At 45.2% G+C, this 16,382-nt stretch overlaps 1 protein-coding gene across 1 annotated transcript; it reads right to left on the reverse strand.

Annotated features, from left to right (window-relative positions):
- Positions 1–585: 585 nt before the first annotated feature.
- On the reverse strand, positions 586–12,247 carry SNTN (sentan, cilia apical structure protein). Its single transcript, XM_032648875.1, has 3 exons — positions 12,138–12,247; positions 9,629–9,663; positions 586–869 (listed from the first exon to the last, which is right to left on the reverse strand). Exons 1-3 carry the CDS (start codon positions 12,245–12,247, stop codon positions 586–588), a joined length of 429 nt encoding a protein of 142 aa, XP_032504766.1.
- Between the last annotated feature and the right edge of the window lie 4,135 nt (positions 12,248–16,382).

Genomic DNA, 16,382 nt, shown 5'->3' on the forward strand with positions numbered 1-16,382 from the left:
ACCTTCCAGATGCCTCCCATATTTGCCGCCTTAGTCCAAACCAATATCTTTTGTTTGGATGCCTTCCCCACGGTTCCTCTTTTCTTCGTTCCACTCCCCATCCCAACCACAGTCTCATCTCCTACTGCAGCTGGTGTAATTTCTTCGACCCGGATTTAGAAACTTCCCTGGCTTCCTCCTGCCCTCACGCTATGCCTCTGTAAGAAGTGGCTTCTCTTCACCTCCCCAGCCTCCTCTTCCACTGCTTCCTACTTCCCTTCCTCTTCTCACCAATACTTGCCCTCATAGGTCTCTGACATGCTTTATGCCAAATCCTCTGCTGGGAATGCCATCATTCTCATCCCGCATGCACCCCGCCCCCGGTCCCTGCTCACTCCTGATCTCCTTCTTCAGATCTTAGCTATATCTTAATCTCCCAGGAGCTCTTTTTTGACCACCAAGCCTAAGATGGTCCCTCTGTTTTATTCTGTCACTGCATGTTCTACCCTTTCACAGTCCTCTGACTATTTCTAATTACTTTTTCAGCACATCTCTCTACTCTGCTGGATTGGTAGCTTGTTCACTGCATTAACGCCAGGGCACAGCTCATTTCCTGGCGTAGGGTAGGTGTCCAATAAACATTTGTGGAATGAAGCAACATAATGGTGCCTTCGAGCTGGAGTTGTTGACTCTTTGGGCCAGCCGTGATGGCGTGGCCCCCTGTTTCTTGGTACCTATTAGTTCTCTTACCTCTGTGAAATTCCTAAATTGGGTTTGCAGTAGATTTTTGGCAGTAGCGTTCCCAAGTTTGCCATCAGGGTCAGAAAAGTTTCTGAAAATCATAGCGGCAGTGGCGATGGCTTTTTCCAGATCTGAACCATTGCGTAGAGCTGTGAAAGAAGAAATGTACAACTGTGTAGCCTAGGTTAGAAATGACCCTTCCCCAGACATGAGGCTCTACCTTCCAGGGGAACTTAGGGAACAGGGATGGAAGGTTTGTGTCAATGTGATCCTGGCCTTGGGCTCTTTGCCACCTATCTGGGAGTGGGACATGGGGGAGTCTGATCCTTGACCTTTAAACCATGGAGAACAAAAGTCCCTCAGTAGCAATTAGAATTAGTAGAATTAGGATGAGATTTATCACCCTCTTCCCCTGTGACCTTGGGAAAACACCTGACCTCTCTAAGCCTTGGTCTTTCGACGTGTAATTTCATTCAGTTATTCAACAAATCTTTATAGAGCATCTACCGTGCGCTTGGCTCAGTCCCTTGCACTAAGGATACCTCATTGAATAAGACAAAGTCCTGCTCTTGTGGAGTTTATATTCTGTGCCAGATAGAGCATCACCACATGTCAGTGTGATAAAGGAGAATGATATCCAGGACAAGTCCTTTGATATCATGATAGACAAGGGATCTCTTTGAATCATGGCCTCAATCACAGTGATCTAGCTGGTTTCTCTGATTGAAATTCCTTGAAAGGATGGTACTAGCTCAGTCCCTTCCAGTGGGTAGCACATAGTGAACTCTGAGAACTGCACAAAGGACAGTGAAGAAAAATCTTATCCTCTCTGTTCTCTCAGTCCCCAATACATCCCCTATTATAGAACTTTTCCTGCTTTACACTTATTGCATGTTTAATCATCTTTCTCTCTAACTAGAATACAAGCTCCATGAGGCCAGAGATCATAGCTTTTTTTATCACTATATTCCCAGTGACCAGCACAAATGCCTGCTATGTAGTAGGTGCCAGTAAATGCTGTTGAATGAATGAATAGGAAGAAGAGAAAACAAAATCCAACAGCTTTCTGCCCAGGTAACGTGCAACAATCATGGATTCAAAGAAAGATGATCAGTCAGATATTTGTGACTTTTGTATCGAGCACTTACGGTGTTTCTGGTACTTTCTGAGCTGTTCAGCACATAGAAGTGACAGAACCAGATGTGGCCTCTGCCCTCATCTATTACAATCTAGTGGGGTAATAAATAATAATCCAGAGGATATGTGTGTATACATATATTTGTTTTATACATATTTGACAATTATTTATTTCTCCATATACACATATATTATACATATTTGCAACTTGTATGAGGCAAAGAAGGTATAGAAACAGAAGAAATAGAAAATTACAGAGTAGGTCTCAGAGGAAAAGTACTGAGATAGGTTGTCTTGGAGGCATCTACTATATAAGTAGATTAATATTTAAGCTAAGACCAATATGGTGGGAAGGGCCTGCCGTCTAAAGGGTGGGGTGGGTCAGCCTGGGATTAGGGTTGTTTTGAGTGTTCCAGGCTCAGGGAACAGCATATGTGAAGGCTCAGATCAGGAGCCTGGCACATTGGAGGAGCTGAAAGGAGACAGTTGTGGCTGGAGTCTAGAGGCTGAAAGTGTGTTTCATTAGAAAGGTTGGCAGGGGCTAGACCATCCAGGGCTCCTAGGTTCTGGAAAGGAATCAGGATTTTCCATCAGATGTACAGAGAGGGCATTAAAAGATTTTAAGCATTTAGTGTTTTTTTTTTAAAAAATTAAAGTTCAATACACAACATGGTTAATCAACTATACCCCAATATAAAATAAAAATTTAAAAAAAAGTTAGATGGAATGACAAGAGTTAAGAGGAATGGATGAAGGGAAAACAACTGTGGACCTTCTCAGTTTTTACTGTATCTCTGAACAGGACTCCAACTAAACAGTAAATGGTGTGTATAAACACCTGCCAAAGCATTCTAATCAATGTGTTGGCCTCTCTCTCTCTTGCATGAGGAAATGTGTGTCCTCTCCATCCCCCTGTGTCATTTCACCCACAATTAGGCCGAAGCTTGAGGCATTCGGACTTCCTGGTCCCGCAAATGGATAACTCTTTTTTGCCCCTCACTCAAGAGTACCCACTTATTTGCTCCAAGCTAGAGCAAGTCAAGGACATGTGTGTAAGCAGAAATCTGGTTGGGATAGGAAGTTGGAGCTGCCATTTATTGCGCATCTATTGTGTGCCAGATACTTTAATAAATTGTATATTTACTTCTCATAACCACCATAGGGATTATTATACCATTTAAATTTTTATTGCGTTTTTAACCTTTTTATTTTGATATGATTATAAATTTACAGGAAATTGCCAATAAATACGCAAAAACAATCTCCCGCACCTGTTCCCCCAAGAAACATCTTGCATAATTACAGTACAACATCCAAAGCAAGAAACTGACATTGATACAATCCACAGTTTCTTCAGATTTTACCAGTTACATATGCCCTCATCCTGTGTGTGTGTGTGTGTGTGTGTGTGTGTGTGTGTGTGTGTGTGTGTGTGTATGTAGTTCTAGGCAATGTTACCAAATGTGTACCTTTGGGTAACTATCACCACAATCAGTATACAGAACTGTACCTCCAACACAAGATTCTCTCATAGTAACCCTTTATAGTTACAGCCAATCTTTCTACCTGCCCCCTCCCCCATCCCTAACCCCTGGCAATCACTAATCTGTTGTCCATCTTCATATGTTATGAAACAACAAATGTTCTGTGAATGGAACCATACAGAAGTTCTCTGAGAACAGCTTTTTAAACTCAGCCTCATTCCCTTGAGTTTTTTTTTTCCTGTTTTTATTTTTTTATTGGGGTATAGTTGCTTTCCAATGTTGTGATTCCCTTGCGTTTTTTAAAAAAATAAATTTATTTATTTGATTTTTGACTGCGTTGGGTCTCCGTTGCTGCGAGCAGGTTTTCTCTAGTTGCAGCGAGCAGAGCTACTCTTTGTCGCAGTGGGCAGGCTTCTCATTGTTGTGGCTTCTCTTGCTGTGGAGCACGGGCTCTAGGCGCACAGGCTTCAGTAGTTTGGCCACACAGGCTCAGTAGTTGTGGCACACAGGCTTTGTTGCTCCACGGCACGTGGGATCTTCCTGGACCAGGGCTCGAACCCATGTCCCCTGCACTGGCAGGCGGATTCTTAACTATTTTGCCACCAGGAAAGCCCCTCCCTTGCATTTTATCCAAGTTGTTGCATGTAGTGATGGTATTTTCCTTTTCATTGAGTAGTATTCCATGATATGTATGTACCACATTCACCACCAAAGGACATTTGAAATGCTTACAGTTTTGACTATTTTAGTCCCCTTCCCACATAAAGTTTAGAATAAGTTTGTCTGTTTTTTTTTTTAAAACAACTTGAATGTTGTTATATTTCATTAAACTTAGAGAGCAACTTGGGGAGAACTGATATCTACTATGTTGACTCTTTCAACCCATGAACACTGTATGTCTCTCCATGATTATACTATTGTATAGATGAAAGGATAGGATCTTGCTGAGGACACATTAATAAGTGGCAGAGCTTGAATATGAATCCATGTTGAAAACATAAGCCTTAAGAAGATAGGAATGTTTTGCCTGTCTTCTCTTCTGTGGAAACTTCAGCACTTAGAACAGTGCCTAGGATCTAGGAGGTGCTTCACAAATCTGTCGAATCAATGTCTGCAGAATCTGTGCCCTTAGCTTCCTACTCCTTGATTTCCTCTTTGGTTTCTGATCCTCAGTCCCATCCTGACCTGTGGCTTCTGTCTGCTAGTCCAGTGGCTGGCTCTCCATCTAGACTACTATCCCAGACTCAGAAAGTTCCCTGCTTCTTTGCATTCAATTTTTAGCTCTTTTCCCTCCTATCCTTATCCACCTCTTCCCTTCACTTCTGCCACATCCTGAAACCCACATTTAAAATCGGGATTTTTTTGGCTTCCCTGGTGGCACAGTGGTTGGAAGTCCGCCTGCCAGTGCAGGGGACACGAGTTCAAGCCCTGGTCCAGGAAAATCCCACATGCTGTGGAGCAACTGAACCCATGAGCCACAGCTACTGAGCCTGCAAGCCACAATTACTGAAGCCCGCATGCCTAGAGCCCGTGCTCCGCAACAGGAGAGGCCACTGCAGTGAGAAGCCCGTGTGCCACAACTACTGAGCCTGTGCTCTAGAGCCCGCGTGCCACAACTACTGAAGCCCATGCACCACAACTACTGAAGCCCTCGCACCTAGAGCCCGTGCTCTGCAACAGGAGAGGCCACTGCAGTGAGAAGCCCGTACACCGCAACGAAGAGTAGCCCCCGCTCACCACAACTAGAGAAAGCCTGCGCGCAGCAACGAAGACCCAACACAGCCAAAAATAAATAAATTAAATAAATAAATTAAAGAAGTAAAATTGGGATTTTTTTCCTCAATTACCCAAGATTTTCCTGCTCATCAAAAACAAGGAGATGGCATATTTCTTTTAGCTCATGTCTCCCTTCCCTGGGATGTGGGGTTGAGGTGGTGAGGAGCTGTATGGCGGTAACTTGGCATTTAAGTGGCTAAAGAATAAACTCTGTTTATAAATAGTCTTGTTTTTAAGAAGCAAAGTGCTTAGAAGAAACACCTTAATTCCTTCGGAGGTAAATGTCCGTTCTGTAACTTTTACCAGTTGATTTATTTATTCATAACCCAGAATAACTAGACAGGGCTTTAGTATGGGTTGTTTTGCTGGGTCTGAGACTTCTCATGGGGGACAGTAACCTCTTCCTCCCCTGGCTGTGCCCTTCTGGAAAGGAATGGGTGAGCTTCCTAGCTGTGAGTGAGCTTGCAAGTAATGATAGACACCTTTCTTTTTCTTTTTTTTTTTTTGCGGTACGCGGGCCTCTCACTGTCGTGGCCTCTCCTGTTGCGGAGCACAGGCTCCGGACGCGCAGGCTCAGCGGCCACGGCTCACGGGCCCAGCCGCTCCGCGGCATGTGGGATCTTCCCAGACTGGGGCACGAACCCGTGTCCCCTGCATCGGCAGGCGGACTCTCAACCACTGCGCCACCAAGGGAGCCCTAGACATCTTTCTTGCTTACTATGTGCCAGATGCCTTTCAAACATAAGCTTATTTAATGCTTCATAAACCCAGAAGGGTAGGTACTATTTGTGTCTCTATTTTACGTATTGGAAACTGACACATGGAGAGATTAAGAATCTTAAGGTCACATTGCTCCCAGGTGGCAGAGGAAAGATTCGAAAGTCTGTCTGCCTTCAAAGGCCACAGAAAGATCTGCCACTTTGGAATAACTCCTTCTAAGGGCATCTCCATGGAGTTTGCAGAACCAGACGTTTCCCAGTCCTCTGATGAAGTTCAGGTCTGACTGCTCTCTAAATGGGGACTCCATCTGGACTAGCCCACTTCTCTTCCTTCTCCTCCATTCATTTTAACACAGCATGCACTTCCCCTGACTATAAAATAACATATGCTCGTGGTAAAAACCTAACTAGAAAAAAATTTTAAATAAAAGATAAAAACGAACTCCGCTTATCCTACCAATACTGATGAGACTTTGTGAGGCATTTTTTGGTTTCCTCTTTTTATGGTTGGGTTCTTCCCTTAATAAACTCAGTGTGTTGCCTCCTAATTCCTGCCCTGTCTGCCTCACAGAGTTGTGGGCGAATATGTGAAAGCATATTGTAAAGAGCGAAGTGCCATTAAAAATGCAAAGGATTGATGTTTCTTTTTGGGTGTCTTTTATTGCCTCTCTTGCCTTTGGAATGGGGGTGGGGGGTGTTAATCCAGGCACTTCATGTCTACATTTCCTGCTAGCTCCTACCTCACTTTTTCTGCTTTAATAATACTAAACTGTCTGCAGTTCCTTACACACTCTGTCCTCCCATCAAGTACTTATTGCCAGGCCTTGTCCTAGTTCTGGGGACAGAGCAATATTAAGTGAGCAATATTAAGAGAACAACTCCTTGGTTCCTGGAGCTTGCATTGTGATGGGCGATTATGGAGCCCACGCTCTGTATGCCAGCCACTTCTTTATGGGGTGTATATGATTTGACTCATTTAATTCTTACATCAGTCCTCCGAGGTGGGTTCCAGTATCATCTCCACTTTATAGATGAGGAAACTGAAGCACAGAGAGGTTAAGTAGCTTGCTTAAGGTCACACAGTCAGTCTGGTTCCTCACCGTGATGCATGCTACCTCTAGATCTTGTTTTTCAGGCAGTGTATCCTGCAGGATTCTTTCCCAAACCCTGGGATAGGGCTACCTGCCCCTCCTTTGTGCTTTTCTACTTCCCTAAACATAAGCTTGTTATAACCTTCAGACTGAAACACTGTTTATCTGTCTCAATTACCTTCTAGATCAGTGCTGTCCAAAAGAAATGTAATACGAGCCTGAATTATAATGAAATTTTTTCTAAGTAGCCACATTAAAAAAGTAAAATAATGCAGATAAAATTATTTTAGAAATATATTATTTAACCCAATTTATCAAAATATCATTTCAGCATGTCATCAACATGAACAAATTACTCAGATATGTTACACTTTTTCCTACTCTCTTAAATCTGTCATATATTTTACACTTACAGCACAACTGGATTCAGACTAACCACACTTTCAGTGTTCCATATCCACAGGTGGCTAGTGGCTACCATACTGAACAGTGCAGCTCTAGACTGTGTGTTCCCTGAGGGCAGTCACCGCATCTTATTTATCACTGCATTCATTCCCAGGCCCTGGCGTGTTGTATGCCTTAGCATAGACATGTGCTGAACTGAGCTGACTTGAACTTGAGAACAATCCCTGCCTCCTTCTCCTCACTTGCCCTGGAAAGTGGAACCTAAAATGTGACACATTTCATCTAGTGAGTTCCTAACACTTTAGTGTAGTAGAAACACAAACCTCAGTACAGCAAAGTGTCAGAATCACCTCATTTTAGAACTTTTCTTAATATTATTTTTTCAAACAAAGAAATGAAGACCTACAGGAGAAATGTGGTTTTTCCCAGTATGTATCAGTCGTACATGGCAGAACTAAAAATTAGATCTCTTCTGTTTTCTTGCTAGATCGATAGTTTCCCCAATACTCTAGCACTTTTCAAGCTTTTCCACTATAAAACTACTTTGGATGCTACAGGCAAATATGTACTCAACACCCATTTCTATCCACCTCCCCCGAGAGATCAAGGGCATAAGCCCAAACAGCCAGAAGTGAAAATGTGGGTTGGTACTGACTTCTTTTTTTTTTTTTTTTTTTTTTTGCGGTACGCGGGCCTCTCACTGCTGTGGCCTCTCCCACTGCAGAGCACAGGCTCCAGACGCTCAGGCCCAGCGGCCATGGCTCTCGGGCCCAGCCGCTCCACGGCACGTGGGATCTTCCCGGACCAGGGCACGAACCCGTGTCCCCTTCATCGGCAGGCGACTCTCAAACCACTGCGCCACCAGGGAAGCCCGGTACTGACTTCTATTCCATGATCTAGCCCTGCTTGATTTCAGTGAATAACACTTAAAATTACCATTGAATACAATACATTCTGGCAAGATGAGCCATATTTATCCCGTGTTTCCTTAAGGCATGGGAATAAATGTGGCCCAGTTGTCTACTGTAAGGAGTCTGGTGCCAGGAATGATGTGTGTGTGTGTCTGTGTGTGTGTCTGTGTCTGTGTATTGGTGGGCAATGTGGATGATAGAGTACACTCCCCCCTCAGCCTCTCAGAGGAGGCTGTTATATGAGAATGAGTCATGGATATTTATCATGTCATGGACATGATATTTTGTCGTTGACATTATCAAAAGTGCCTGAAATTGTGAAACAGAAATCATAGGTCTCTTGTGTTGTGATAGTGTAACAATAATATTCTCACCAAGATGAAGATTTATTTCAATAGAAATATAAAGCATCTCCTCTGGAGACACAGACCAGCCAGCTAGGAGGAAAAATAACTGCAATATAATAGAATCCAGCTGTGCTTGTTACTCTATAAAGAAGCCACATGTTTTGGAATAAGATAATGATCCCAGTATATGAGTATATTTTTTCTTACATTGTTATTTCCATGACAGCATTGTTGGCTCTAAAAATATTTTACCTATAAAATGGAATGCTGACGGCAAATGTTTACACCTTGGGAGTTTGCCACACTATGTCTTGATCAATCAACAGAGGCAGTTGGGGACTGATTGTATCCTGAATACCACTGAAGGTTTATGAGTCAGATGCTAACTTGGACACACTGAGGATCCTGCCCATGGAGGGCCAACTGGCTATGGTGGGATGAACACTGAATTAGGAGTCAGGGATCCATGCTCCTATTATAGCTGGGCCTTTAAATTTGGGTGAGCTAATTCCTATCACTGGACCTCAATTCCCAAATGTTTTTAAAAGAACATCAGGGACTTCCCTGATGGCGCAGTGGTTAAGAATCCGCCTGCCAATGCAAGGGACATGGGTTCGAGCCCTGGTCTGGGAAGATCCCACATGCCGTGGAGCAACAAAGCCTGTGTGCCACAAGTAGTGAGCCTGCTCTCTACAGCTCGCAAGCCACAACTACTGAAGCCCGCATGCCCAGAGTCCGTGCTCCACAACAAAGAGAAGCCACCGCAATGAGAAGCCTGCACACCACAAGGAAGAGTAGCCCCCGCTCGCCACAACTAGAGAAAGCCCGCGCGCAGCAACAAAGACCCAATGCAGCCCCAAATAAATAAATTTATAAAAAAATAAAAACAAGAATAAAAAGAACATCATAAATGCTTGATGATTTATCTGCAAGTTCTCTTACATCGTTGGCATTCTTTGGTGTCCTATTATTTTTAACTCTTGGCATGCTCTCATGGTAGAGAAGAAACACATACATCTCTGTCACACCAGGCCTTACCTTTTATTAAAGCCAGTTGTTTGGATATTGAAATGCTGCCAACAAAATGATAGAAACATAATGATTCTGGGAGTTTGGGTACTGATATCAGCATCTAAAGTAGAGCAATATAATGATTTAAAAATTAATTTATTTTCAGTAAATCTGCCCTGAGCATTCTGGTGGAGCTGCCATCTGTCTTTCAAAATCCTTTCTCCCCTTGTCACATGGTAAAGAAGTACAATACTTGGCAATGGCTGGCCCACATATCCTAGCCTTTTGTATAGCCTTTTGTGACCGTATGACCAAATGCCCTCCAATGGAAAAGGAGCAGAAGAGAAGTGGTTGCCTTCTATGCAGCCTCTTCCCGTGCCCTTTCCTGTTTCCAGCCAATTAACACAGAAATTATCAGGAGTACTTTGCAAGCCACATCTTGAAGCCACAAGCCACATCAGCCTGTGTCCCTACATAGTGGCATGGAGTAGGACTGCCACCCACCTGGAACCCTGACTCTGAACTGTCACATGAAAAAGAAAAAAATAACTTCTTGTTCTGTAAAAGACTGAGGATTTGAAGTGTTATTTGTTCCAGCAGCTTAGCCTACCTAAGAATCTACATACTGTGCTAGGGCGTGGGGACGCATCAGTGAATGACTGAGATGTTCCCACACTCTTGGGGCTTAGAGTCTAGCGCAGAAGGCAGATGTTCAACCCGTGCTTCAATACAGAGCAATGGCAGAGCGCATACAGAGGGCAGGGAAGGACTAACCCAGTCTACAGGTCAGGGTAATGGTATTTTATCTCAACCAAATGAATCATTAGGTGAAGAAGGAGGAAAAGTGTTCCAAGCAGAGGGAACAGTGCATGCTGAGCCCCGGAAGCGGGAGAAAGCATGGCAAGATTGAAGAACCGGAGGAAGAACAGCATGACTGGAACATGGAGAGGGAAGGAGATAGTGGTGGAAGAGGAGGCTGCAGTCAAGGGTCAGGACCAGAGCACTTGGAGTGAGCCTTAGGATGGACGCAGGTTGTTAGCCTAAGGGTAGTGGGAAGGAAAGGGGTGGCATGATCAGATTCGCATTTGGGGAAGTTATTCCACCTGATATATGGGAAGGAGAGTGGAAAGGGACCAGATGGGAGGCAGGGAGATGGACCTTGCTGCTCCCTTATAAAAAGCAGACAAGGGCTTCCCTGGTGGCGCAGTGGTTGAGAGTCCGCCTGCCGATGCAGGGGACGCGGGTTCGTGTCCCAGTCCGGGAAGATCCCACATGCCGCGGAGCAACTAAGCCTGTGCGCCATGGCCGCTGAGCCTGCGCATCCGGAGCCTGTGCTCCGCAACGGGAGAGGCCACAACGGTGAGAGGCCGGTGTACAGCAAAAAAAAAAAAAAAAAAGCAAACAACATTTGCTCGATATTTCAACCCCCAGTGGCTGGAATGGTTTGGAGAAAGCCAGTAAGAACAGTAGAACTTGGTCATATCTTTGACAGCTCTTTAAAGGGAACTTTTGGGTTCGAGATCTGGTTTGGCACTAACTAGTTAAGAGATCGTGACCTTTGGGGACCTCATTTTTCTTACTTGTAAAGTTAGGAAGCTGGACTCTATGATATCTTGGACTTTTTTACGGCCTTCTCCATGAGCTACTCCTAATTTCAAAAAACTCTGCACCAGGCTTCCCTGGTGGCGCAGTGGTCGAGAGTCTGCCTGCCGATGCAGGGGACGCGGGTTCGTGCCCCGGTCCGGGAGGGTCCTGCGTGCCGCGGAGCGGCTGGGCCCGTGGGCCGTGGCCGCTGGGCCCGTGGGCCGTGGCCGCTGGGCCTGCGTGTCCGGAGCCTGTGCTCCGCGGCGGGAGGGGCCACAGCGGTGAGAGGCCCGCGTACCTCAAAAAAACAAAACAAACAAACAAAAACACTCTGCACCCTTATCTCCTTCATAGGACAAAGGATGTGCACTTTCTCCTACGTACACTTTACACGACGTACACTTGCAACATGGCTCGTGTTATTTTCTTTTGCCACGATCTCCTCCATCAGAGCGTGAGGCCCTTGACAGCAAGAGTTCTGCAGATTCTCCATAACTCCTAACCCTGGCCCAGCAGAATACCTGGCACCTGTCAAGTGTTCAAAAACTTTTTTGAACTAAAGAAGGTCCCCTAAAGGGAATTATGTAAGGAAGAATATTTTTCATTTATTAGGCATAAATTCACACATTTGCATGATCCGAAACCACTTCCCTCTCTCATGGATAATTTGAAAGAATATGTCATACCCTTAAAAGCATTACCAATTTTGATTTACAAATGTTTTTCAAGAGGCAATCAAAGACATTTGTGTTAATTGTATCACTTTTTCAGTTTGCAATCAAAGCTGCAAATTTGTTCTCTTTAATTTTCCAACTCAGTTGAAAGCGGGATTGAGGTGGGTAACAGGCACCAAACTGGCACCATTGTGGCTACCAAGTTGTAGCCATGAACTCTGGAAATAGACCTGCAAGCTTAAATGAAACTCGATAAAGGAGAGCCAAGTGCCACTGACCTTCTGGGCATTGTCCTAGGTGCTAAAGCAGATGTTGCGGCTGCAGAAGGATTGGGCTCCCCTTTCAAGTGGAGTGCTTGGTCCTGGGTACTGTGCATACAGCCACACATACTCTGCTCTCCTGTTGTGTGTTGGCCCTTCCTAAGCGACAGTTACTTGCCCACTGTTACTACTGTCATTCGTTCCATGGCAACTATACAGTGGCCCTTGTAGAAGAGCCTTTCCCTAGTGTTATTTGCAGGCAGACATTAAACCAGTCATGCCATAGTCAACAAATATTTGAGTGTCTGCTGTGGGCCAGACACTGTACAAGGTACTGGGGACACAACAGTGAGAAAACTCAGCCATGGACTTTGATCCCAGAGAGCTTAGTGGTCAAGACTGATATTAATTGCGTAATCGCAAAAGAAGTCACCCCTGTGACAATACCGTGTAAGGGGGATGCTATGAGGTTGGTGTCAGTCAGGGAGGTGAGGGAGACATCCCTGGGGAGGTGATGTTTGATGCCGAGTAGGAAGGAATGAAGTAGGTGAAAGGGCAAGGGATCCACATTGTAGGCAGATGGAACAGCCTGTGGTAAACCCAGTGGCAGGAGGGAGTGTGGTGATTGGGAGGGACTGAAAGAAGGCCAGGGTAGCTGGACCAGAGAGGCTGAGGGGGAGGGAGGCTCCAGGTGAGGATGAAAAGGAGGCACGGTGACTAGATGACGCAGGACCTGGGAGGCCACGGTAGGGAATTTTCACTTTATGTCAAGAGAATGGGAAACCATTTGAGAGTTTTAGGCAAGGAGGCTGATAAACTTAGATTTACAGTCTGGAGACGTCACTCAGTCTTCAGTGTGAATAATGGTTTAGAGAAACGAACAGCGTAAATTCAGCAAGACCAGTAGGAAGGCTATTTCTCTTGTGTTTGCTTAGAGCTTGCTCTGTAAAAGCTGGGGGATGTCAGCTCAGTCAAATGAGTCTGGGTCAGGGAAGACATGACCAGCGATTACTTAGATCGCTGGTGAGTTGATGGGTGAGAGGAGATAGATCTCAAGAGAAGCCAGGAATAGTCATTGTTCTGGCTTCCGCTTGGCTCCAGGGACACTGCTGTCATTACTGCATCACTGGTCACTGCTCCAGCATATGGCCACTCCACTTGCTCATTAATGGCCTGCTTCTCTTTATGGTTTTCTTTTCTGTCCTCCCTCTACCTCCCGACTAATTTCCTTAGCATTTTTCATTTGAATACGGGAGTGAGAGAGAGTTTGATTGATCTCACTAATTACTGTTGCCCGTACCAGTCAGAGTTTTAATGCCAGCCTGCCCCATCGGTTGTCAGTTAACCTATGCAATTAGCTCCCTCGGAGCAGGTGATGACACTAAGCCAGCTTCACTGCCCACGTTAAAACCAACAGCTGGTTTCCTCAGCGGAGAGCTCTGAGTAGGTTTCTGAGAATCTGGATTTGTAAGAAACACGCCAGATGATTCTGACATGGACTATGTTGCAGAACTGTTGGCAGTGGTTAAAAAGAGGCTCTGGAGTAGTTTGAATTCTGACTCTGCCATTTACTATCTGTGTTACCTGGGATAAGATCTTTAAAATGGCTAAGTCTACTTTCTCATTTATAAAACAATACTTTCCTCATGGAAATATGTTTCTCATGGAAAGCACAGTGTCTGATACACAGGGAGCAATCAATAATAGACATGGAGAAGATGACAGTAGAGGTGACGTGTCATCAGGATCCTGGCAGGACACAGACTCTAACTCGGATGGCATCAGAGACACCCATGAAGGGATCACTCAGCGGTCACGGTTAGGAAAATAAACATGGATGTCGAGGCACCCAGAGACTAGAAGCGATGGGAGACTTATCACTCATGTCCTGAAGGAGCAAGGAGAGGAAATCAGATGATGGGGCCCAGAGAGGGCAGGATTCTTGGAGCAGGGGCCACTTGACAGAAGTCGTGGATGAAGGGAGACAGCCGCGGCTACAAATGAGGCAAATCAGGGAGGGAGTGGGGAAGAGATACCCCAGGCTCTGATCTCCAGCCTGTGCCTCCCGTTGACCAAAACCAATCAGGAACCAGCAGGAAGGAGGCCTGGGAGGTGGAGTCTGAGAAATCAACCTCTTGGGGCAGAGACTGGAATAGGAGGGTGGGGTAAACAAATGGGCAAGAAGCATGGTGATGATGGTGATGACGATGGTGCTGATGGAAGCAAAATACTGGGAATCAGGTTTATTCATAACCTTCTCAAGACTGAATCAAACTTAGGATCAAAAAGGCGTAGCAGGGCTTCCCTGGTGGCGCAGTGGTTAAGAATCTGCCTGCCAAGGCAGGGGACACGGGTTCGAGCCCTGGCCCGGGAAGATCCCACATGCCGTGGAGCAACTAAGCCCGTGTGCCACAACTACTGAGCCCGTGCACCACAACTACTGAGCCTGTGTTCTAGAGCCTGTGAGCCACAACTACTGAACCTGCGTGCCACAACTACTGAAGCCTGCACGCCTAGAGCCCGTGCTCCACAACAAGAGAAGCCACCACAGTGAGAACCCCGTGCACCATAAGGAAGAGTAGCCCCCGCTCGCCGCAACTAGAGAAAGCCCGCGCGCAGCAACGAAGACCCAATGCAGCCAAAAAAAAAAAAAAAAAGCATAGCAGTATCTACAGACAGTTCAGGTGATAATATATCATTTTCCCCATACCTGAATTTCACAATATCATGGAACATTTAGACTATTTACACACAGTGTCAAAGCATCTGGAAAAAACATTAAAAAAATGTTTGGGGCTTCCCTGGTGGTGCAGTGGTTGACAGTCCGCCTGCCGATGCAGGGGACGTGGGTTCGTGCCTCGGTCCGGGAGGATCCCACATGCCGCGGGGCGGCCTGGGATATATGTTGCAAAAAGAAACCCCAGGGAATCCAGTGCCTTGTGGTTTGAATCCTGGAGTCCCTTAAGTCTGTCTTCTCTCCTCCACCTTTTTACACTTGTGTTTGTTTTACGTATAATGGCCAGGGTTTTTAGTTGTGCTTACTAGGAGGATTAGGGAAAATATGTCTACTCCATCTTCCCAGAAATGGAAGTCCCTGTGTAACTTTAGAAACATTAGCTTATTTAAATACTTGCAGTGTAATAACGAACAAGCTCAGAGAGCTTAAGTAACTTGCCCAAGAGCCTGTTTTCGGACCTGATACCTACAGCTTATATACCCTCACTCACGATGCTTCTTTGCCAATAACGGTAACCGCCTTTATGGAACTCCATGCATCCCGGTCAGTGTCCCAGTTGCCTCCACATACTGTGTAGCTGGGTCCTTATTTATTTATTTAGCCTCTCTAATAACTTTGGTATCTACATTTTGTTAACCTATTTCTGTATGCCTGTGCTGTTGTGATGCCCTAATGGTCGGCATTGGGATGATCGTGTCTTTATAATGGGACCCTGCTATTAAACCCCTATGGTGACGGCCAGCACACTCCCACAGAAGGGTAGAGATTCAGGCTTTCTGAAAATACAGTTAGTACGTAGCAGAATTTGACCCTCACACGTTACATATGTTACGCGATACCTTTTTCGTCCGTCTGTTTTTAATCAAAAAGTTATTTTGCATTTGTTATCCACAAGCCAGCAGGCACTGGGGCCCCAAGCTCGTCAACAATGCAAGGGGCTCCCTTGTCAGACTCTTCTCCTCTCTTTGGTTGGTCATTGTTGGCAAAACCACATGAAAAAAACAAAACAAAAACAAAAACGTGGCTTTGCTATGGGCCGGGCTGGTGAGGTTGCCAGCAGATGGCTTAAAGCATTTAACTACCTGCCCTGATGTAGTGAAAATTGGATTTCTGAATAAGAATGCTCGATGTTTTATTGGTCTGGGCTTTAATTATCTTACAATGTAATGGGAGAAAAAGCTAGAGACTTTCATTTTCCACTGGTGACTGTCATTTAGCAGACCTTTCTGACGCTTGCTTGGGAGGGAGAAACTGCTTCTACTGGTCACTGGAGCAGCCTGCGGCCCCTGCGTGAATAAAACATGCTGGGTAATTTCTGTGATGCGGCCAACACACATGTATGTAGAATCGATGCTTATTATTCTGTCAATTAACAGAGATAATTTAAAAGATTTTAAGCTTTGTGATTGTCGGGAATCCCCCACTCACGAAGAGGGTCTCTAATTTCTTTGGTTAATCCTTGGGTTCTTAATTTAGGATTTTAATGCCCACAGGGAGAAGGAATCAGACGAAAATGCTCAGCTCCA

This window comes from Phocoena sinus, chromosome 11 (genome assembly GCF_008692025.1).
Source record: "Phocoena sinus isolate mPhoSin1 chromosome 11, mPhoSin1.pri, whole genome shotgun sequence".
NCBI classification, from domain to species: Eukaryota; Metazoa; Chordata; class Mammalia; order Artiodactyla; family Phocoenidae; genus Phocoena; species Phocoena sinus.

Excerpts from the sequence above, each read along its gene's own strand:
- SNTN (XM_032648875.1), bottom strand. The coding sequence starts at position 12,247 with ATGTGTGGCTGTATGCACAGTACCCAGGACCAAGCACTCCACTTGAAA. Across the intron at positions 9,664-12,137 it reads CCTAGGACAATGCCCAGAAG|CATTTCAATATCCAAACAAC; the intron begins GTCAGTGGCACT and ends TTTTGTTGGCAG. Across the intron at positions 870-9,628 it reads ACAACTGGCTTTAATAAAAG|CTCTACGCAATGGTTCAGAT; the intron begins GTAAGGCCTGGT and ends CTTCTTTCACAG.